Source organism: Trachypithecus francoisi, unplaced genomic scaffold, assembly GCF_009764315.1.
Source record: "Trachypithecus francoisi isolate TF-2019V2 unplaced genomic scaffold, Tfra_2.0 Lachesis_group17, whole genome shotgun sequence".
NCBI lineage: Eukaryota > Metazoa > Chordata > Mammalia > Primates > Cercopithecidae > Trachypithecus > Trachypithecus francoisi.
In genome coordinates this window covers 252,199-274,318 of record NW_022681462.1, presented here as the reverse complement: position 1 = coordinate 274,318, position 22,120 = coordinate 252,199, and the positions used below count along the sequence as shown (strand labels likewise).

General features: G+C 46.1%; 1 protein-coding gene and 1 long non-coding RNA gene across 2 annotated transcripts in view; one reads left to right on the top strand and one right to left on the bottom strand.

The window, feature by feature from the left end:
• The window catches only part of LOC117099572, a 30,864-nt gene extending 25,129 nt beyond the window's left edge, over nucleotides 1-5,735 (top strand). Inside the window, exon 3 of the long non-coding RNA XR_004443889.1 lies at nucleotides 5,594-5,735. This is a non-coding gene — a long non-coding RNA (uncharacterized LOC117099572). The remainder of the gene's footprint in view (nucleotides 1-5,593) is intronic.
• ZNF2 (zinc finger protein 2) lies at nucleotides 1,995-18,479 on the bottom strand. The gene is made up of 5 exons (XM_033238817.1): nucleotides 18,057-18,479; nucleotides 8,972-9,043; nucleotides 7,319-7,445; nucleotides 4,674-4,787; nucleotides 1,995-3,857 (listed from the first exon to the last, which is right to left on the bottom strand). The coding sequence occupies exons 2-5, from the start codon at nucleotides 9,002-9,004 to the stop codon at nucleotides 2,854-2,856; spliced, it is 1,278 nt and encodes a 425-aa protein (XP_033094708.1). The 5' UTR covers nucleotides 9,005-9,043; nucleotides 18,057-18,479; the 3' UTR covers nucleotides 1,995-2,853.
• Nucleotides 18,480-22,120: the final 3,641 nt, after the last annotated feature.

Here is a 22,120-nt window from a genome sequence, read left to right as displayed (position 1 = left end):
ACTCTGTCTCAAAAGAAACAAACAAACAAAAAACAAAAACTTCAATTTGTCATCAGTAATATTATTTCATGTCTTTGAAACTCCTTTTAAAACTTGACATCAGTGATATTATTTCATTTCTTTGAGGCTCAAACCCCTGCAAACACTATCCAGTCATTTTTGGTTTATACCTTAAGAATGCTGATATTCTGGGCCGGGCGCGGTGGCTCAAGCCTGTAATCCCAGCACTTTGGGAGGCCGAGACGGGCGGATCACGAGGTCAGGAGATCGAGACCATCCTGGCGAACACGGTGAAACCCCGTCTCTACTAAAAATACAAAAACTAGCAGGGCGAGGTGGCGGGCGCCTGTAGTCCCAGCTACTCGGGAGGCTGAGGCAGGAGAATGGCGTAAACCCGGGAGGCGGAGCTTGCAGTGAGCTGAGATCCGGCCACTGCACTCCAGTCCGGGCGACAGAGCGAGACTCCGCCTCAAAAAAAAAAAAAAAAAAAAAAAAAGAATGCTGATATTCTTCCAATTTGATCAATTTCTAATTCCAAGATTTGACCCTACTAATGGCCATTAGGTGAAGCCAAAACCTCAAAATTTAAGGTCTCCACTACTACATGCTATATTGGGAGATATTAATTAAAAGGTAAAATGGCCAATTCCTGTTTTTAGAAGGAACAGTATCCCCTTTAAAAAAAAAAAAAAAAAAAGCTCTGATAACCAAATTTAAAAGGGGAACAAAGGGAAAACTATCAAATCCGTATATCCACTCTGTTTCCATTACTACTGTGCTCAAAAGTCCACTGGTATCTTTTCTAAGGATAATAGAGTAAAAAAGATGTCCATTGAATCTGAATTTGTTCCAATCTCATCTTGCTGAAAATGGTAGAATGTATTAGGGAAATACCTGACCCTCAATTTACTTTTAACAAGGCAGTAAAAATTCAGAACTCCCAGAGACAGTCATCAGCCAAGTTTGTCCAGTCTTGTTTATTTCCTACTTGACATTATTTAGCAACATCACATATTGTCCACACCCATAGGTTCTGTTACGTGTTTTTCCTCAAGTTGCTTCCAAAAGTCCACAGATCAAGTCTTCCCTGCCGTTTGTCTGCTCTAGGGTGAACAGAATAATAGGGTTGTTAGTAGGTTGGGGAGGGTCTGTTTGGTAATTCAGCTTCTCAAATCTGACTTGAACTTCCAGAGGAAATTCATCTCAATCCACTGGGAATCACGTAGGGCAATCTAATTCCAGACAGCCTTCAGAACCAAGTCCTTTTCTGAGCTTCACCCTAAGCGAACAGCAAGAGAATGCAGATGCCTAGAGTCAAGGTCATCTAGTGCCTATCCTTTAATAAAAATGAAAATATAGGACTGGGCCCAGGGAATAGAAGTTTTTGAAGTCAGGAGGTAAAGTTCAGCAATGAGGATCATGTTAAGGCAGATCTTAAATATTCAGATAATTTTTCACTGAATAGGGAGCTATTTTAGGTCTTGAGGAAGGCAATGATGGGCAGGAAGGGGTCACTTGCAGACTGGGTTAACAGTAATATGCAAAATGTAACTGTGACAGAGGCTCTTGGTGTTAACCAACTTTCAAGGTGCTTGTTTACTTTACTAGCTTCCAAGTGCTGGATTCTGGCTTATTAGACGTGGACAGAAGTGACGTAAGTCTGGGTCTAAAAAGAAATCCTACAAATTCCTCTAGCTTTCTCTTCCTCCCTTGTGGTGAGTTTGGAAGCCAGATGTTCCAAATAATGAGGACAGAATAAGACAGAGTGGTTCCCGTCAGGTTTTAAGGGAGACATAGCTCTCTGTGGGCTTGTTACTGTACCACATCTTAGTGCATCCCTCTTCAACAATAAAGCAGGAAGAATTGGAATTAGGAAGCTACTGCTGCCAGGAGTGGGAGCTGGGGAGATAAAAGTGTAGGCTGGGCTTTGAATTCAGAGAAAGAATGCAAATCCAAGAGGCGTTTTGAATGGGGAGAATCTGGTAAGTAGAAAAGTCATTCACTCATATAAATATTTATTGAGCACCCATTAGCAAGGCACTGTGTGAGATACAAAGACCTTAAGTCACACCTCCAAGTGCTTACAATCTAGTTGAGAGGATAGTACATATACATAAATTATAAAACAAACCGTCGAGCATAATGGTAAAGAGAATAGACTTTGAAGGTGGGCCTGTCTTCAAGACCTGGCATCACCTTTTACCAGCGGGGTCACCTTGGGCAAGTGATTTAATCTCTCACCCTCAGGGTGCTCATCTGGAGATGCAGATGGTAACAGTGCCTACTTCATAGGGTTGGCGACAGGATCAATTAATCTACTTCCTGTAAAACCCTTAGCTGAGTGTTTACCTCATCGTAAGCGCTCAGTAAGTGCCAGCTGCTAGCAGTAGAAGTAAGAGATCTAAAAGCTGGGACACAAGAGAACAAGATTAGGGCCCCAAAAGCTCCAAGACAGGGGGACTAAAACAGCCATCAAAACAACCGTTCTGAAAAAAAATAGTACTGCTCTGGTATCATTCTGCCTTTCCCTCCTGCTGCAGCCGCCAGTTACTTAAAGTGCAGTGATACCTGGGGCCTAGGTTCTCAGACAAGAGATGTGTCTCCTTCTAACATCTATCCTATTATCTGACAAACCTCTTCAAACTTTTGTATCTTTAGAGTCATTTCCACGGCCTCCCTACAGTTCTGTAACACAGCAGGAAGGGAGTGCCTATTGAACACTCTGGTGCACAAGCAGGCCAGGACAGTGGCAGCCAGGGTGGGTAGAAGGAGCAAACGGCAGCTTTGTTTAAGATAGGGGAGACCTATCTCGAATTCGTGGAAGTTCTTGTCCCGCCCAAGCTTTCGCCCAACTCAGTCTATTCCCTGCTTGGCGTAACGCCGCTGATGCTGAATAACGGAAGATTTTGAACTGAACACTTTCCCACACACGCTGCATTCAAAGGGCTTCTCTCCCGTGTGGACGCGCTGATGCCGCGTGAGCCGGCACCGCTGGCTGAAGGCTTTCCCGCACTCGCTGCATTCATACGGCTTGTCTCCAGTGTGGATCTTCTGATGCTGCGTAAGGGACGAGCGGTCAAAGAAAGCTTTGCCACACTCGTTACACTGATAGCGCGGGTCCCCGGCGTGAGCCTTCTGATGTCTGTTCAGTGACGAGACCCCATAGAACGCTTTCCCGCACTCGTTACACTCGTACGGCTTCCTGCCGGTGTGGATTAGCTGATGGCGAGTAAGAATGCTTTTCTGGCTGAAGGCTTTCCCACACTCATGACACTCATAAGGACTTTCTCCAGTGTGAATTCTGTGGTGTCGAGTGAGGGACGAGCGGTCAAAAAAGGCCTTCCCACACTGGCTGCACTGAAAGGGCTTCTCCCCGGTGTGAATTCGCTGGTGGACAGTGAGGGACGCGCGGTCGAAGAAGGCTTTTGCGCACACGCCGCACTCGTAGGGACTCTCCCCGGTGTGTGACATCAGGTGTCTGCTGAGGCTGCTCCTGTGGCTGAAGGCTTTCCCACACTCACGGCAGCCGTAGGGCTTCTCCCCAGTGTGAGTCCTCCGGTGGCGGGTGAGGGATGAGTGGTCAAAAAAGGTCTTCCCACAGTCACTGCATTCGTGGTGTCTCTCTTTAGTGAGAACTTCCCTGGGCAGGGCTGACCCTCGCCGCACGCCTTTCTCCCAGGAGAGAGATTTCTTATGAGTCTCCCCTGAAGGGCTTTCCTTTTCTGTTCCCACCCTGCCATCGGGTGCATAAACTTCAAATTTAGGACACAGAGGACTTTGCCTTCCAAGGCATTCCCTCAATGATCCTTCTGATTTTTCGTCTGAAGCATCATGAATCTCAGGCTTAGTTTCCCAGTCTGGAACAAACAGAAAACAGATGCAGTTTTTTTTCCTGGACTAGAAAATATTACAGCAGAAAGAAGAGATGCTTTGATGAGTCTGAAATTAATGTATGGTCATTGCATTGCTTGCTCCCACAAATAGTACTACACTGCAGGGAGGGACTGAGACCTGGGAGTGAAGAAGGTGGCAGGGAACAGAACGGATGGTGGATACCTCAGAAAACAGGAGCATGTCCAGTGGGAGCAGGGCCAGCACAATTAGGAGAGCATGCCAAATGGACTGGATGGCGCTCAATAGAAATAGCAAAGTGTGGCCGGGTGCAATGGCTCACTCCTATAATCCCAGCACTCTGGGAGGCTGAGGTGGGCGGATCACCTGAGGTCAGGAGTTCGAGACCAGCGTGGCCATCACGGCAAAACCCCGTCTCACTAAAATACAAAAATTATCCGGGTGTGGTAGCGGGCGCCTGTAATCCCAGCTACTTGGGAGGCTGAGGCAGGAGAATCACTTGAACCCGGAGGCGGAGGTTACAGTGAGCCGAGACAGCGCCACTGCACTCCAGCCTGGGCAACAGAGCGAGACTCTGTCTTGGGGAGAAAAAGAAAGAAATAGCAAGGCATGAGTGCGCCGTGTGACAGATGTGAGAAAGTAACACTTGGTGAATATAGATGAATAATACGTTAAGGTGTAAAGGGAATAAATGAAAGCTAGTGGGTGAAACCCAACAAATAACAAAGCAAAAGACTGGAATGTGAGAGAAAGGCGAGAGCTGATGTTCCCCCGTCACCCAAATAACAAAATTCCATCCTGTCCTGTTGACACTCAGTTACCTGGAGAGACACTCTCTGGCCGTTCTCTCTCCTCAGACCCATGCAGATCTACTACCCATGGCTTGTCCCCTCTCTTCAATTGGAAAATCACATCAGGTTGAGGAACTGGAAGGCCTGCTCAAAGAGAAACAAAGCAAGTGGCTGTGTGTGATGACATATCACTCTCCCAAAGCTCAATCCCAGCTTCTAAGACTTTTTTGTTGTTGTTGAGACAGCGTCTCACTCTGTCGCCCCAGCTGGAGTGCAGTGGCCCGATCTCGGCTCACTGCAACCTCCACCTCCCAGGTTCAAGTGATTCTCCTGCCTCAGCCTCCTCACTAGCTGGAATTACAGGCAGGTGCCACCACACCTGGCTAATTTTTGTATTTTTAGTAGAGACGGAGCTTTGCCATGATGGCTACGCTGGTCTTGAACTCCTGACCTCAGGTGATCCGCCTGCCTCGGCCTCCAAAACAGCTGGGATTACAGGCATTAGCCACTGTGCCTGGCCACAGTGTCTAAGTCTTTTAGAGAGAAAATGCAAAAGGCAGAACGCACAGGCCAAGAATGCAGAGTCCAAAGCAGAGGAAACTCTGGACAGAGGCCAGGACTGAGGCTATAAAAGGAGCAAGTGGCACAAGGTCAGAAGGTTGAGAGAACCCGTGTGGATTCACATGTTTATTCTTCCCTGTGAAGTGAATGGGAAGTTCCCGGTGTTAGTACTGGTAGGATGAAGGCTTAGGGGAGATGAGAATGAAATTAAGTCACCTTGAGTAAAAAAGTGTATCCAAACTGCCCATTTTTGTTCATTTGTTTGCCTTGAGCATTATGCTTTCATTGAAACAAATCTGTCTGGTTCACTGTAGGAAAATTAGAAGTGTATACAAGCAAAATGAAAAAAATCACCTTGCATACAGTGTATTTTCTTTCTTTCTATTCAGATATCCAAAGATACCTCTAGATACATTCTGTTAAAAACTGGATAATGAGGCTGGGCACAGTGGCTCCCCCCTGTAATCCCAGCACTTTGGGAGGCCAAGACGAGTAGATCACCTGAGGTCAGGAGTTCAAGACCAGCCTGGCCAACATGGTGAAACCCCATCTCTACTAAAAGTACACAAATTAGCAGGGTATGGTAGCTCATGGCTGTAATCCCAGCTACTTGGGAGACTGAGGCACGAGAACTGCTTGAACCCTGGAGACGGAGGTTGTAGTGAGCCGAGATTACATCACTGCACTCCAGCCTAGGCAACAGAGTGAGACTCTCTCAAAAAAAATAAAATAAAATAAAATAAAATAATTAAAAACTGGATAATGAAATGATGCTGACTTGTAAACTTGATTTTTTTTCACATAATAAATGTAAAATACTATTTTATTTCAATCAGCACTGATCTACCTCACCATTGTAATAGCTATAGGATATGACATTGTATGGATAACATAATTTATTTAATGAATTCCCTTATCACAGATACTTAGATCATTTTTAATGTTTTGCTATGAACACACTATAGTGTAATGAACATCTCCATACACCACGGATTGTTAGTCCTATTATTTCCTTAGGATAAATTCCCTGAAGCAAATCTATCCATTTTTGATTATATTAAAAAATAGATCCTGGAAATAGGCTTGGGCTCTACACTTCCCTTTTGTTGAGGCCCCAACTTGGGAAAGAGGCACTTTCTTATTGGGCCCAAGGACTGTCTACTGGGTTTTAAGTGGATTCTCTGTTGACGAAAGGGCCACACCCAGCATCTCCCTGTGGCTCTCCGTCCCTGACCTCAGGGGCTCTATCTTCCTCAACAGCCATCTGCTAACGCCTGTAACAAAGGCTCCTTCCTGAATATTCCATTCTATCTGGGAGACTATTGGCCTGATTACATTACTCTGGGGGGTGTTAGCACTTACTTTTTGACCTGCCTGGTAGGAAATCTGCACTGCGAGTCCTGTCACTGCTGCTTAGTTTAAACCAGCTTCTCATTCTGGGCACTCCCTCAGCCTCTCCCTCGTGAAGCCCCTGAGAGGTTCCCATAACCTCCGGGAGCCCAACTTTACTTTTCACTAATACCAGAATCAGTAGTGACTCTTAACTTTCTCTTTGTTACACAAGTCTCTATAATTACAAAGTGTGTTCTGTGAGCATCTAAGACTGTACCTAAGACAAATACTCAAAATCAAACATATCTCTGGTGACCTCAGAGGCACAACCCTGTATTCTGACAAGATGGCCCCCTGCCCCAGCGCACGCTCCTCTGGGTGAGCTGAGTTACCTGACTGGCGAGTTGGGAGAAGAGCTGGGCATATGGAACTCGGCATCTTCCACCTGCCCCTCTGGAGACCCAGCTCCCTGCCTCTAATACACTCTGCTCGGTCCCTCAGCCCTCACTGGCCCTCCTTCTGTTCTGCCAGGGCAGGCTGCTGAGCGAGAGAGCCTATGGTCGTCCAGCACTGCCCATGGCTGGGGAGGCATGTCTGCCCAATACTGGGGTTCAGTATTGAGCCCGCCATCGCTGTACTCTGATGCCACATCTTTCAACTCTTACCTTGTCTCTCAAGTGGCTCAGAACTCAGCGGGGAGGAAAAAGGTAATAATTCCTCAGCCCTCTCAGCCCCACATTAGCATAGGACAGACTGTACCTCCTCATGGAGGCTCCCCTTACCCAGTGACACGATGCTGTTATAGTTCTCCAGCATCACCTCCTTGTAGAGGTCCCTCTGTATGGGGACCAGATGACTCCACTCTTCATCTGTGAAAACCACAGCCACGTCTTCGAATGTCACTGATTCCTGAAAATACAGTCACATTCTCCTTTACTCTTAACCCTTCTCTTTATTTGGACCAGACCAAAAATGTCAAAGATGACAGCCCTGGAGGATGCATGGTGGGAGGGAAGAAAAACAATTCTGACTGAGTAGAACTTTAAAGCATTTGGGAAAAGTGGCCTCATCACCCAAGACATGGAGTTCTTGGTCAGAATCTCACAGCACTACACCTGCAGCTGAGCTTCTGAGTATCAGCCTCTTTCTTCAGACCTCTAAAACCAGCACAAAAAAATTCCTGTGTACCTTTCACCTGGCTTCCTCAAATGGCAACATTTTCCACGTTTGCTTTATCTTTCTGTCTCTCTCTAGATACACATTCTCCTATCTTTTTGCTAAATCTCTTGACTAACTTGCCAGCACCAGGTGTCTTTAATCCTAAATATTTCAATGTGTATTTTGTAAAAACAAGGGCATACTGTTGTTATGATCACAGTATAACTATAAAAAATGGAGAAATAGGCTGGGCGTGGTGGCTCACGCCTGTAATCCCAGCACATTGGGAGGCCAAGGCGGGCGGATCATGAGGACAGGAGATGGAGACCATCCTGGCTAGCACAGTGAAACCCTATCTCTACTAAAAATACAAAAAAATTAGCCAGGCGTGGTGGTGGCGCCTGTAGTCCCAGCTACTCCGGAGGCTGAGGCAGGAGAATCGCTTGAACCCGGGAGGCGGAGCTTGCAGTGAGGTGAGATCGTGCCACTGCACTCCAGCCTGAGTGACAGAGTGAGACTGTGTCTCAAAAAAAATAAAAATAAAAAGGAGAAAATAGCATTGATCTTATCCTATTATGTAATCTACAGTCTTACTCAGATTTCACCAATTGCCTTTGCTTTTTACAAATCCTTAGAATAATGGTGTTGATTAGATCACCTGTAGGATCCCCCTCATTTCATTCCAATGCTCTGTGATTCTGTAAGATTGCATCTCTTTACCTCCAGTTCTAAAACCTCAGATGAGTCTCCAGTGTGTCGGCAAAAGTTCTAGGCCGGGGTGCAGCATGTAAGACTCTGCCCTTGGGCAGGAATGGAGCAAGCCCCATGTCTGTAGCACAGGAGACTCTCTCCAGGGCTCTCAGCACCCTGAAGAGAGGTGCTCTACAGTGTGTATCACACATCCAGCCTGGCCCCACACTCCCTGAACACCGGGGCCTCCTCTCAGTCCACACATGAATGTACCAAAGGGACAGTCAGGACCAGAACCAGCCCACTATTCCCCAAACCTTCCAGTCAGACCCTACCATTGGCTTCTAGGCAAAATCACTCACAGCGAAGGCTCCAGGAGTTGTAAGTCTGGTGACGAGCTAGTGGGCACATGCTCACGGCAAGAAAAGGTCACTAAAGGATACCTCAAGTCAAATGGGAAAGAAATAGTCCCTATGGAGCCCTTCATCTGCCTGGCCGGGTCTGCTCAGAGAGGCTCCAGGATAAAGAAAAGTGGTTCTATTCTGGAGATGCATGGAGTGCTTCAGAAACACAAAAGGCCACCTCACCTGGCATCTGGTGGTCGGAGACACAGCAGCCATTCTTTCCTGTGTGCTGTCCTTGTAGACAAGGGCAGAGTCCTAATGAAGCAGAAGTGTGGGGTGAGAAAGAAGGTATGAGAAAGACCAGGACTGTCACACAGTGTTTTGACCCATGAAGCCCATACTAGGGGGATACGTCATTCTCAAGACCTTACAAAAGGGGGTCAGAGTCAAGCAAGGCCAGGAACAACCCCAGACCACCCCAGAATGAGAGCCAACAACCATGGAATTGCCAATTAGGCCACAATGTGGTGGTGGTTTTACCATGATGCTAGAGGCAGAGTTCTATTCCTGAGAGTCAAGAACGGTGTAAGATTCACACAGTAGGTATACGTATAAACTCACATTCATGATTGCCCTGAACAATTACTGGGCAAAAGCCATAAGCAATTTTGTAAATGACTACATGGACAAGACATATCAAAGACAATCCAGTCTCTTCAAAGGAAAAAGACCCCACTCGTAGCCCCTGCTAAAGGACCATCCCTTGGGCAGGTTTTGTACCAGGTGACCCTGTGTCTCATTCCCGGAGCCACACTGATTAGGCCACAGGTGGGCAATGCGTAGGTGACTAGTAGACTGAGACGTGATCTGGCTTGAAAAGGGGTGACATCCTTCCTTGGGAATGTGAACGAAGAAATGTCAGGACAAGGAAGTGACTAGCTGAAAGGATATCATGAGGTCCCGAAGCAGCCACGAGGATCGGGGAACCAAAGTTACCAGCAGCAGAACCCGTGGGCACGTGGGAGGTACAAGGTAGAGAAAAGGTCATAACAGACCACGGGACCAGGGGCAGGCAGGGGGAGCCCGGTGCAGTCCCACCAGCAGTGGAACGCTGATGCAGAGACCTGAGAATTCCTGGGGAGGCCCTCACCTCGCCTAGCACCACCCACGGGTCCAATTTCCATGCAAACCAGCCTTATTTATTCATAGATTGCCATAATACTCTAACCCTCTTGGGCTCTGTGCAAGATCTTACGACTAATTCCCTTTATTGGGATTAGCGAAGTCTCAGTTTTTCACAATCGAGTCTAATTAAAACAGCAGACCAGGCACAGTGGCGCATGTCTGTAATCCCAGCACTTTGGGAGGCTGAGGGAGAATGATCACTTGAGGCCAGGAGTTCTCGAGACCAGCCTGGGCAACACAGCAAGACCCCTGTCTCTACAAAAATAAAAAATGTAAACATAAAACAAGAGCATTAAATCCCATATTTCTGGGATTTATGGTGGCTGGGAGATGATGTGGGCCTCGTGAGGAGGAGGAAAAGGCATATTTGCGGTGCACTGGCCATTCTCCAACAGTCAAGGGGATGTGGTCACTGCTTCTTGTGACTCATTCATCCTTCTCTTCAACCAGCATTTATTCAGCACCAACTACTTACACCAAGCACAAAAAAACTGTCAGACGCCGTCTTTGTCCTCCAGAAGCTATAGCTTAGCACAGAGAACAAACAAGTAAATGAAATAATATTTCACTCCAGGATGTGTAAGTGCAGCAAAGCGATATGCGCAGCAATCCATGAGAGCACCTCAGAGGCTCACCTAACCCAGCAGGGACGGATGGAGGGAGGAGCACTGCAGCTTTCTTGACAGGAGTGGGATCTAAGCTAAGTTTTCATTTGTGGGAGGAGCCAGAACCTTCTAAATCTTGAGAAAAAAACTCAAGTTTCTCAAAAAGAAGGAGGCAGGTCTTTACATGGAAAGGATTAACAACAAAAATTAGCTTAGAATGGTAGAAGTCTAGGCTGCGAGTAGTGCTGTGGGGAAGATGAAGCTAAAGAGGTAGGCAGAGGCCAGTTTCATCAAGGAGAGTTTTGCATGGTCCTTTCTCCACAGGCCTGGAGATTACTGAAAGATTTGGGTGTGGACATGTCATCACATCTGTGCTTTAGAAAAACCACTGTGACTCACAGCAAGGGCCTTGAAACATACTATTTGACGCAGCAATTATCTCCTAGGAATTTATACTAAGGAAATAAGTAATAATATGTACACAGCTTTTTATGACTCATCATTAACACTAACCCTTACTGACAGCTATGTTCCAGGGCACTTCCTAAGCACTCTGTATGTATTATCTTACTTAATCTTTTCAATAAGGCAGCAAAAATTTGAAATATCTTAAACATCTGGAGACTTGGGTAAGTAATTTCTGGTCCAGTCCATACATAAGTGGAACACTATTAAACATCATCTTGGCCTGGTGCATTGGCTCACGCCTGTAATCCCAGCACTTTGGGAGGCCAAGGCAGGTGGATCATGAGATCAAGAGATGGAGACCATCCTGGTCAAAATGGTGAGACCCTGTCTCTACTAAAAACACAAAAAAATTAGCTGGGTGTGGTGGCACGCACGTGTGGTCCCAGTTACTTGGGAGGCCGAGGTGGGAGAATTGGTTGAACCCGGGAGGCGGAGGTTGCAGTGAGCCAAGATCGTACCACTGCACTGCAGCCTGGCGACAGAGACTCCATCTCAAACAAACCAAACCAAAACAAAAAAAACCCATCATCTTAATAACAACTAGCATTATTGAGCATTTGCTATTTGCCAGGTATTGTGCTAAGTGCTTTTTATACGGATAATTTAACTCCATCCTCATAAATCAATAAGGAAGACACTATTTTTTTTTTTTTTTTTTTTTTGAGACGGAGTCTTGCTCTTTCGCCCGGGCTGGAGTGCAGTGGCCGGATCTCAGCTCACTGCAAGCACCGCCTCCCGGGTTTTACGCCATTCTCCTGCCTCAGCCTCCGGAGTAGCTGGGACTACAGGCGCCCGCCACCTCGCCCGGCTAGTTTTTTGTATTTTTAGTAGAGACGGGGTTTCACCGTGTTAGCCAGGATGGTCTCGATCTCCTGACCTCGTGATCCGCCCGTCTCGGCCTCCCAAAGTGCTGGGATTACAGGCTTGAGCCACCGCGCCCGGCCAGGAAGACACTATTTTACATATTAGGAAATTAAGGCTTTGTAAGAAGCTGAGGTAGAACTTGAATCCAAGTCAGGCTGGGAGCTTTTAACTTTTATGCTATCATGATTTATTTTTATGAAAAGATAGCCACATCAATTACAGATGAATAGACTAGAACAGAAAATCCCAAAACATATCCAAGCATTAGGGAAGCCTGATGTGTGACTGAGGTGGCATTACAAGTCAGTGGGGAGAAGATCACTAGTGATAAACTGCAAACAACTTCAATGTCCATTAATCAGATAATGGATTTGTGAATATATACACATATATGAATATTATACATTATTAACAGAGATAAATTGCAAAAAACATAATTACTGGGCAAAAAATAAGTTTTAGAATGACTTACTGTATAATATTTATATAAAATTTAAAAACAGGTAGATAATACCTGCAAAAATCTATTAACACTTGGGACAATAAGCACCAATGTGTACATATCTGAGAAGGCAGGGAAATAAGACTGGGGAGGGATACTCAGGATACTTCAGCTTTATAATGCTTTCTTACAAAAAAAAAAAAAATCAACAATTGAAAAAAACTCACAGAGAATGGCCAGGCGCGGTGGCTCACACGTGTAATCCCAGCACTTTTGGAAGGCCGAGGCATGCGGATCACTTGAGGTTAGGAGATTGAGACCAGTTTGGCCAACATGGTGAAATCCCATCTCTACTAAAAATACAAAAATTAGCCAGGCATGATGGCACATGGCTGTAATCCCAGCTACTCTGGAGGCTGAGGCAGCAAAATCGCTTGAACCTGGAAGGCAGAGGTTGCAGTGAGCTGAGATCATGCCACTGCACTCCAGCCTGGGTGAAAGAGTGAGACTCCATCTCAAAGAAAAAAAAAAAAAAAACACCCACTAAGAAATTCAAAAATACGGCCGGGCGCGATGGCTCAAGCCTGTAATCCCAGCACTTTGGGAGGCCGAGACGGGCGGATCACAAGGTCAGGACATCGAGACCATCCTGGCTAATACGGTGAAACCCCGTCTCTACTAAAGAATACAAAAAACTAGCCGGGCGACGAGGCAGGCGCCTGTAGTCCCAGCTACCTGGGAGGCGGAGGCAGGAGAATAGCGTGAACCTGGGAGGCGGAGCTTGCAGTGAGCTGAGATCCGGCCACTGCACTCCAGCCTGGGCGACAGAGCCAGACTCCGTCTCAAAAAAAAAAAAAAAAAAAAAAGAAATTCAAAAATACTACGTGAAAAATGTACACTCTTAAAATTACATACTTGTACGTGCACATTATGTATAGAAAAAGGACGAACACATATTAAAATGTCAATGAAATTTGAGTGGTGAGTTATAAGAGATTTTTATTTTCTTAACATTCTTTATATATTTTTTTCAACAAGAGTATATCCTTATTTTGGTGTACAGAAAAAATAACAGGAAGGAAGGAAGAGTGGTGTGCAGTAAAGTTATAGCGGGCCTGAGACTGCTATTCCTAGAAAGTTCTGCTTGCATGCTGGCCCTTCGCTGCCAGCTGGAGACTTCGATCTTGAGAGGGTTCCCTAAGAGAGAAAGGTGGTCTAATATGCCTAAACTATTTATGCAAACAATGTGGTTTATGGTGAACATCTGCTTTCCTATTGGAGGGTCTGGAATTTTGGTATGTGTTAGACAGACGGTGCCTAGGTGACCAGCTCTCAGTAAAAACGTGGGCTGAGTCTCCAGGGAGCTGCCTTGAGCAGAGATTGTTGCTGCATTTTCGTTGCTGGGGGAAGGAGTGTGCTCCATGTGACACCCTCATGGGAGAAGGAGAACAGAAGCAAGCCTGTAAGCAGATTCCTGTACCCGGCTTGTCTTTTCCCCTTATCATCTGGCTGCCTGTCCTTGCAGGGTCATCACCATACTCTTAGCCAGAAGTACAACTACGGGTCGAGTCTTGAGTCATTCTAATGAATCCCTGAACCTGGGGTGATCCTGGGGACCCCAACACAGGTGGCCACACCACACTGAGTGGCTGTGGTGTGATGGGATTACAGGAAAGAAAGAATGGAGGTGAGCAGACCATTGAGGAGAGTGCTGTACTTCAATAAGAAAGATGACAAACTGAATGAAAGCTGTGAAAGCAGAAATGGAGGAAACTGCTGTCAAACTATTAAGAACAGACAGGCTGGGCGCAGTGGCTCACACCTGTAATCTCAGCACTTCGGGAGGCCGAGGTGGGTGGACCACGAGGTCAGGAGTTCAAGACCAGCCTGGCCAAGATGGTGAAACTCGTTTCTACTAAAAATACAAAAATGAGCCAGGCACCGTGGTGGGCACCTGTAATCCCAGCTACTTAGGAGGCTGAGGCAAAAGAATCGCTTGAACCAGAGAGGCAAAGGTTGCAATGAGCCAAGATCACGCCACTGCACTCTAGCCTGGGCAACAGAGCAAGACTCCGTCTCGGGGGGGAAAAAAAGTAGAAGAACAGAAAATACACTGGCTGGAAGAAGAGGCTGAAGGTGATGAGGGCAAAAATGATGTCCAGGTTACCACTGTGGCGTGGATAACGATGCTGCTCATGGAGATAAGCAACAGAGAAGGAGGACGGAAGGGAAGACCAATGAGTACAGTTTTGGACATTCTGAATTTGAACTGACCCCACATCCTTGAATAAGAAAACTCAGATGAGTCTGGCTCCCACTGGCCAGATAAGTAATAAAAATCATTAGTGCTAAATAAAATAATTTGAACTTTGAAGGGCTATGAGTTTCATACTCAAAATAGAAAAGTTAATATAAAGTATGCCATAAAAGTTGCAATACAAGGAAGGCAATGTTTAAACTTTAGTTATATAAAAAGGTACTTTTTTCTATTAATTGTATGACTATTCATAAAGTATAGATGTACCCTTGGGATATATACTTGTATCTACTCATCTAAGAATGTAAAAAGAAATTTGGAATGGGAATAAACCAGGTAATTCCAGACACAGAACTACATACCCCAAACAGGGAGGACTCATCAGTACTGGGGCTACAGGTAACTATCAGGGAGAAAGAGAAATGGGCTCTACTAACAATGAACCTATGTATCCAAAGAGGCATAGTAACCGTGCAGATTTCATCCTTTCTCCCTTAGGAGATGAGTCCTACAGCTAGACTTATGAATCAAAGATACAAACAAGGAACAACTAAGTTTTCAAAAATGTCAAAAGACCAGATCAATAGATATTTACTGGTCTGTCTGGCAGCATTTAACTCTATTCTATAATGGGGCTATCATATTCTTGGATATTTGGGGATTTTCTGTTCTAGTCTATTGGTCTGTTACCTTTGCTATCTTTTCATGAAAATAAATCATTATAGCTTAAGAGTCATAGGTTGCCAGACAGCTCAGGGTTATTTAACAATGGGTTCACACTGGCCAAGCAAAATTTTAAAGGAATATTACCTTGAGGGTGCCAGTTTGCAAAAACTATGCGAAAAACAAGCAAAAACTTATTGGAAAAAGAAGTTTAGCTAAGTATAAGCAAGAAATTTCTGCATAACTTTTGTCTTCTACCACACCAAAGATTCCCAGGAATGAGTTTCAAGGGAAGCAGGGTTATATGGTAGAAAGCACTACGCAGGCATGGAATTATTAACCATGAAGCCTTGGATGAGTTACTTAAGCCAATAGCTGTTTGCTGCCTAACTCACAGAGTAGTTACAAATGGTAAGACCATTAATATAAAGCATTTATCATCCAGTTCACTCAACAAATACAAGTTCTCTTCCTTTCTACTGCTCAGTGCAATCCATCCACTCATTGCACTATTCAACGACTATGTACCAAGTAGCCGTTATGTGCTAGGCAGCGAGATATGTGAGGTCAACAAGACAGAAATGTCTGTCTCCAGGACTTTACCTGTGTTCTAACTGTGTTTTTTTTTTTGGAGACGGAGTCTTGCTCTGTTGCCCAGGCTGGAGTGCAGTGGCACGATCTCAGCTCACTGCAAGCTCCACCTCCTGGGTTCATGCCATTCTCCTGCCTCAGCCTCTGGAGTAGCTGGGACTACAGGGATGCACCACCATGCCCAGCTAATTTTTGTATTTTTAGTAGTGACAGGGTTTCACCATTTTGGCCAGGATGGTTTCAATCTCTTGACCTCATGATCCACCCGCCTCAGCCTCCCAAAGTGCTGGCATTACAGGCATGAGCCACCGCGCCTGGCCCCCAGTCTTTCCCCCCCACCCCAGCATTTTCCACCCTAGTAGTACTTTGTTTCAACATCTTCAAAGACATACAAGCCTCCTCTACCTGAAACTATTTTCACTGAATCCCATGACGTCCTTCTAGCAAAACAGTTCTCATTTAAGCTTTCCTTTCATGATCAAACTTTTTGGAGAGTAATACAAACCTACTGACTCCATACTGTCACCACTTACTCTTCTCCAGTCCCTGTTTTTCAGTTTTAAACCTCACACACCTGAAAGGGCATGCTTGAAAGCTACCTTTTTTTATTTTGAGGCAGAGTTTCACTCTTGTCACCCAGGCTGAAGTGCAATGGCATGATCTCAGCTCACTGCAACCTCCACCTCTCAGGTTCAAGTGATTCTCCCACCAAAGCCTCCTGAGTAGTTGGGATTACAGGCACCCGCCATCATGCCCAGCTAATTTTTGTATTTTTATAGAGATGGGGTTTCACCATGTTGGCTAGGCTGGTCTTGAACTCCTGACCTCAAGTGATCTGCCCACCTCGGCTTCCCAAAGTGCTGGGATGACAGGCATGAGCCACTGCGCCCAGCCTACCAATGCATTTCTGATCTTATCTCTATTTCTCTGTAGCTTTTCACTATTCTGAAAAGCTTCTGCTTGTTCCAGTGGTTACTGTAACTGCTATGATACTGCACTAGCCTTTCTTCCAACCACTAAAATTGCTGTCTCTCTGTGACTCTTTTTCCCCACTTTTGCCCTGGAAACATGGGTGCTGCCCATAGCTCAGTCTTTGTACTTTCTTCATTTTTGCCATCCCTCAGAAAGTCCATCCACACTCAGGGCTCCATTTTCCAACGCTACAGATGTCCATATCCTGTAACTGTATTGTAATTGTACAACTGTATTGCATTCTTCCAAACTCATCCTGCATTTCCAGTGCAGGATGACTGCAAACCTTGAATTAGGCGTTCCGCCATCACCTCAAAACTATCTTCCTTTAGGCAATTCCCCACATCCACGTCTCTTCCTGGCTTTACATTTGTATCAGATGTTTTATTCTTCTCCCAGGTGTCCCAAACTCAAACTCTTACCTCACTCTCTTTCCTCCCAAATCTAGTCACCAGGCCCTTTGACTCTTCTTTTGCAATGTCATCTGTATCCTTCCCTTTCACTACCACCCCCTGAATTCAAGTCCACAACAGCTTATTTCAGAACTGCCATACATTCCTAATTGGCTCTCTGCTTCTGGTCCTTTCCCCTCTCTAGTCCGGAATGTGACCTCTAGAACAACTGTCCCCAAATAGTTTGATTCGTGTCAGTCCCCGGATCACACCCACACAAGCCGCCTTGCCTACTGGGTCTTGACCCGATTCTCTGAGTCCCGGGCCCTGGCTCCCAGCGTACCTTTTCTTCAACCTGTCTACCACTGTTCCTAAATTTCTGTAAAAATTCTCTCCAGCTCAAATCTGCCTAAAGCTTAGCTGCTGCTTTCGTGTTTTTTTTTTTTTTCACGTCAAATCCCACCTCCTCCACGAAGCCCTCCAGCATTCGTGCGGAGGCCCAGGGCAGGGAGCTAAATGAGGCCATCTGAGGCGCTCCCTGGGAAAGAGGGAGCAGGCAGCACCCTAAATTTTGTGTCAATTCCACCCACGTTCATTAAGCACCCATTATGGGAAGAAGAAACGGGAGAGGCGGAGGAAGACTCCAAACCTCCAACCTGAATGTCCGGGACCGACATACAATGGGTGCCCAGACCCCACGGGACACACGCACACACGGGGGTGGGTGCACAACTTTCCGTCCGCACGGAGTCGTCACCACACACGCTCTGCTGGCCTCGCCCTTGTCACCCCGTTTTGCTCCCACAGCACCTCCCCAAAGTTCTCAAGTCCCTTCTGGAAGCTGCTGCGCTCACTCCGCTCCTCGAAGACACACACCCACAACCCTCACCTCCGGCACAGAGTGCTCGGGACCCGGGAAGACGGCGCCTCTTCAGGTCGTGTAAGCAACGCGCCTGCGCAAAGGGTCCTGGCGCCCGCGCTCCCAATCAACGCGCCGCTTCGCAAGGACTTCATCTCCCAGAAGTCTGCGCGCCCGGTGCGCTTTAATATGACGTCCGAAAATCTGTACGAACGCCGGCTTCGCGCGGTTGAACATCCAAAATGGCAGCGCTGTCGCGTTAGCTGGGAGAGCGAGCCGTTGCGGATGTTTGGGAGAGTTATGGTCACTCTGAAGTACTGCGTGCGTCTGGTGTCCAGTCCCTCCAGTCATCCGATGGGAGCGCTGTCCGTAGGGAATGTGTCTCTCTGATCCTGGTGCCTCTGCCCAGCCCTGGGGAAGACCGGGAAGAAATCGAGTCATCTAGCGTTGGGAAGGGACTTATTTCCGCTTCCGTTTGTCCACTTGCAGAAATTTGATTCTGGAATTTTGGCCGGAGAGGCAGTTTGGTTCTGAGAACAGGGCTGCGGTTCCAGGCAGGGTCTGTGCATATATTTGCGTTAGAAGGAGAGAAGAGCCTAGGACGTATATGTATTAACTGTGCAGCTGGTCCGACTCCCGACAGCTTGAGCGCACACCAGCCGGCCTTGGAGTTGCTGGAAGGGCGCTGACTGCAAGCTACGATCACCCGGAGAGCTTTAGACAGTGATGCCTGAGGCCCAGCTGTGGAGCGAAAGTTTGAAAAGAGCTGCAGGTGATTCTAACGTGAAGCTAAAGCTAAGAACCATTGAGCTATAGCTCAGGGAAGACTGAAAATTACAAAGAATATGATAAAATCCTACTTCAGGAACGAAACTACATTTTTCCAGGTTAATGCTTCGTTAGTGTTTTTTTTTTTTTTTTTTAAGTTTTTTGGGGGTACACAGTAGGTGTAAACATTTATGGGCCACCTGAGGTATTTTGACACAGGCATGCAATATGTAATAATCTCATCAGGATAAATGGGATATCCATTACCTCAAGCATTTATCCTTTGTATTACAAACAATCCAGTTATATTCCTTTAATTACTTTAAAATATTCAATATTATTGGCTGTAGTTACTCCGATGTGCTATCAAATACAGTTATACTATTTCTTATTCTATTTTTGTACCTATTAACTAGCCCCACTTCCCCCCCCCACCCCTTCCCAGTCTCTCTTAATCATCCTTCTACTCTGCATCTCCCTAAGACTACACTTTCATTCAAAAAAATCCTAATTGCTCACCATAAGCAAGGCACGGTTGAGTAAGTTACTGACCCAAATGAACTCTTGGTCCAACGGAAAAAATCACAATAGAGGCAGTATGTTCTACAATTATGTCACACTCGACATACTATGAGAGTACAATGGAGGAAGGAAGCTATTAACTATGGTCGGGAAAGGTGGGAAAGGATTCCTATAATTGGTATACTTAAAGTAATTACTTAAGAAAAAAAGTGTGATCTAAACAGAGAATAGCATCTGCAAAGGCATAGTCTAGAGGATAAAAGTGAAAAGAATTTGTAGCAAAATGAATGGCTTGTGGCTGACGTTTAGGGACCAATAACTATCTTGAGGTAAGGCCAGGTTGTGGCTGACTTCGTGTTGTATTAAGGGGTTTGGACTTTCCTAGAAGATTAGAGCTTGATTAAAGTGACAACATCCACAAGAGAAATACTTTCTTTTTGTTCTATTCTGTGTGGTGGTTATTATTATTTATTTAGCTTTATACTGAGGGTGGAAACTGGGGTCCTGAAAGTGTTTCTTTCTAGAATATTCCGCACCCACTGGCAGGCCCTAGGCTTTGTCTTTACTGCTTCCAGGTAGCTGCCAAAGTGGAAGTTTATATTCTCTAGGATTTAGCAGCCTCAAAGTCAGGTTTTTTGCTCGATTCTCAGAATTCTAGCTCTCATTTTTTGAGACAGGCTCTGGCTCTGTCAGCCAGGCTGGAATGCAGTGGCATGCTCTCAGCTCACTGTAACCTCCACCTCCTGGGCTCACACAGTCCTCCCATCTCAGCCTCAAGAGTAGCTGGGACTACAGGCGTGCACAACCAGGCCCGGCTAATTTTTTTTTTTTTTTTTTTTTTTTTTTTGGTAGAGACGAGGTTTTACCATGTTGCCCAGGCTGGTTTCAAACTCGGGCGCGAGCAATCCACCCTCTTCAGCCTCCCAGAGTGCTAGGATTATAGGCATGAGCCACTGCGCCTGGCCCATTTCACTTTTATTTTTTTGAATGTTTACACATTCCTCACTTTCATGCCTGCTCATCAGTGTGTTTATGAAGATGGTTGTAATTTTTCAGCATTTTTAGTTTTTTTTGATTAAGAGGGCTGTTTAGGCCATCTAATCTGCCATGTTACTGGGAAGATTAAGAGAATTTTAACTGATTTTCTCAAAAGAGTTAGGAGGAGCATATGGAAGCTAAGCAGCCAAGAAGTGACATACATTCATTTTTTTAGAGTACAACAGATAACTCTTGGGCCCACAAGCTTGTAGGTTCTGCCAAATTGCGGGATGTTATGGCCATCTGATGCTGTTTAACAAACCAGTCCAAACTTAGTGACTTAAAACAACAATTTTATTAGGCCAACACATTCTGTGGGTCGGGAACTTGGATGGGCACAACAGGGATGGGCACACAAGGATATCATTTGGATATCCCCTCCAAATCTCATGTTGAGATGTAATCCCCAGTGTTGGAGATGGGGCCTGGTGGGAGGTATTTAGGTGATGGGGGCAGATCCCTCATGGCTTGGTGCTGTCCTTGCAATAGTGAGTACTCCTGAGATCTGGTTTTTACGTGTGTGGCACCTTCCTGCCCTCCCCAACTCTGTTTTGTTCCTGCTTTTGCCATGCAAAGTGCAAGCTCCCACTTCACCTTCCACGGTGAGTGAAAGCTCCCTGAAGCCTCCCCAGGAGCCAAACAGATGCCGGTGCCATGCTTCCTGTACAGCCAGAAGAACCAAGAACCAATGAAACCTCTTTTCTGTATAAATTAGCCAGTTTCAGGTATTTCTTTATAGCAGTGCAGAATGGCCTAACACAGCTCGTTTCTGCTTCACAATGTCTGGATCCTCAGTTGGGAGGACTATATCTGGCACCCAGATTGGCACCTGTGGCTAGGCTCAGCTGGGACTGTTAGTCCCCACATGTAGCCTCTCTTTGTGCTTGGACTTTCTCACAGCATGGTGACCTCGGGGCAGTCAGGCTTCTTGCACCTCGTTTCAGGGCTCTAAGAGGGTCCCAGTGAACAAGACAGAGGCTTCATGGCTTTTTTTTTTTTTTTTTTTGAGACAGAGTGTCGCTCTTGTTGCAATGGCATGATCTCAGCTCACCACAATCTCCACCTCCCGGGTTCAAGCGATTCTTCTGCCTCAGCCTCCTGAGTACCTGTGATTACAGACATGTGCCATCACATCCGGCTAATTTTGTATTTTTAGTAGAGATGGGTTTTCTCCATGTTGGTCAGGCTGGTCTCCAACTCCCGACCTCAGGTGATATGCCCACCTCGGCCTCCCAAAGTGCTGGGATTACAGGCATGAGCCACTGTGGCCAAGAAGCTGGGGTTTTTTTTTGTTTTTTTTTTTTTTTTTTTTGACGGAGTCTTGCTCTGTCACCCAAGCTGGAGTGCAGTGGTGCAACCTCGGCCCCCCGGGTTCCAGCGATTCTCCTGCCTCAGCCTCCTAGGTATCTGGGATTACAGGTGCACACTACCACGCCCGGCTAATTTTTGTATTTTTTAGTAGAGACGGGGTTTAGCAGAGACAGGTGTGAGCCACTGCACCCAGCTACCAGTCTTAAAAGTTTACAAACTGTAGTCTGGGCGCGGTGGCTCATACCTGTAATCCTAGCACTTTGGGAGGCCGAGGCGGGCGGATCACAAGGTCAGGAGATTGAGACCATCCTGGCTAACACGGTGAAACTCCGTCTCTACTAAAAATACAAAAAATTAGCCGGGCGTGGTGGTGGGTACCTGTAGTCCCAGCTACTTGGGAGGCTGAGGCAGGAGAATGGCGTGAACCGGGGAGGCAGAGGTTGTGTTGAGCCAAG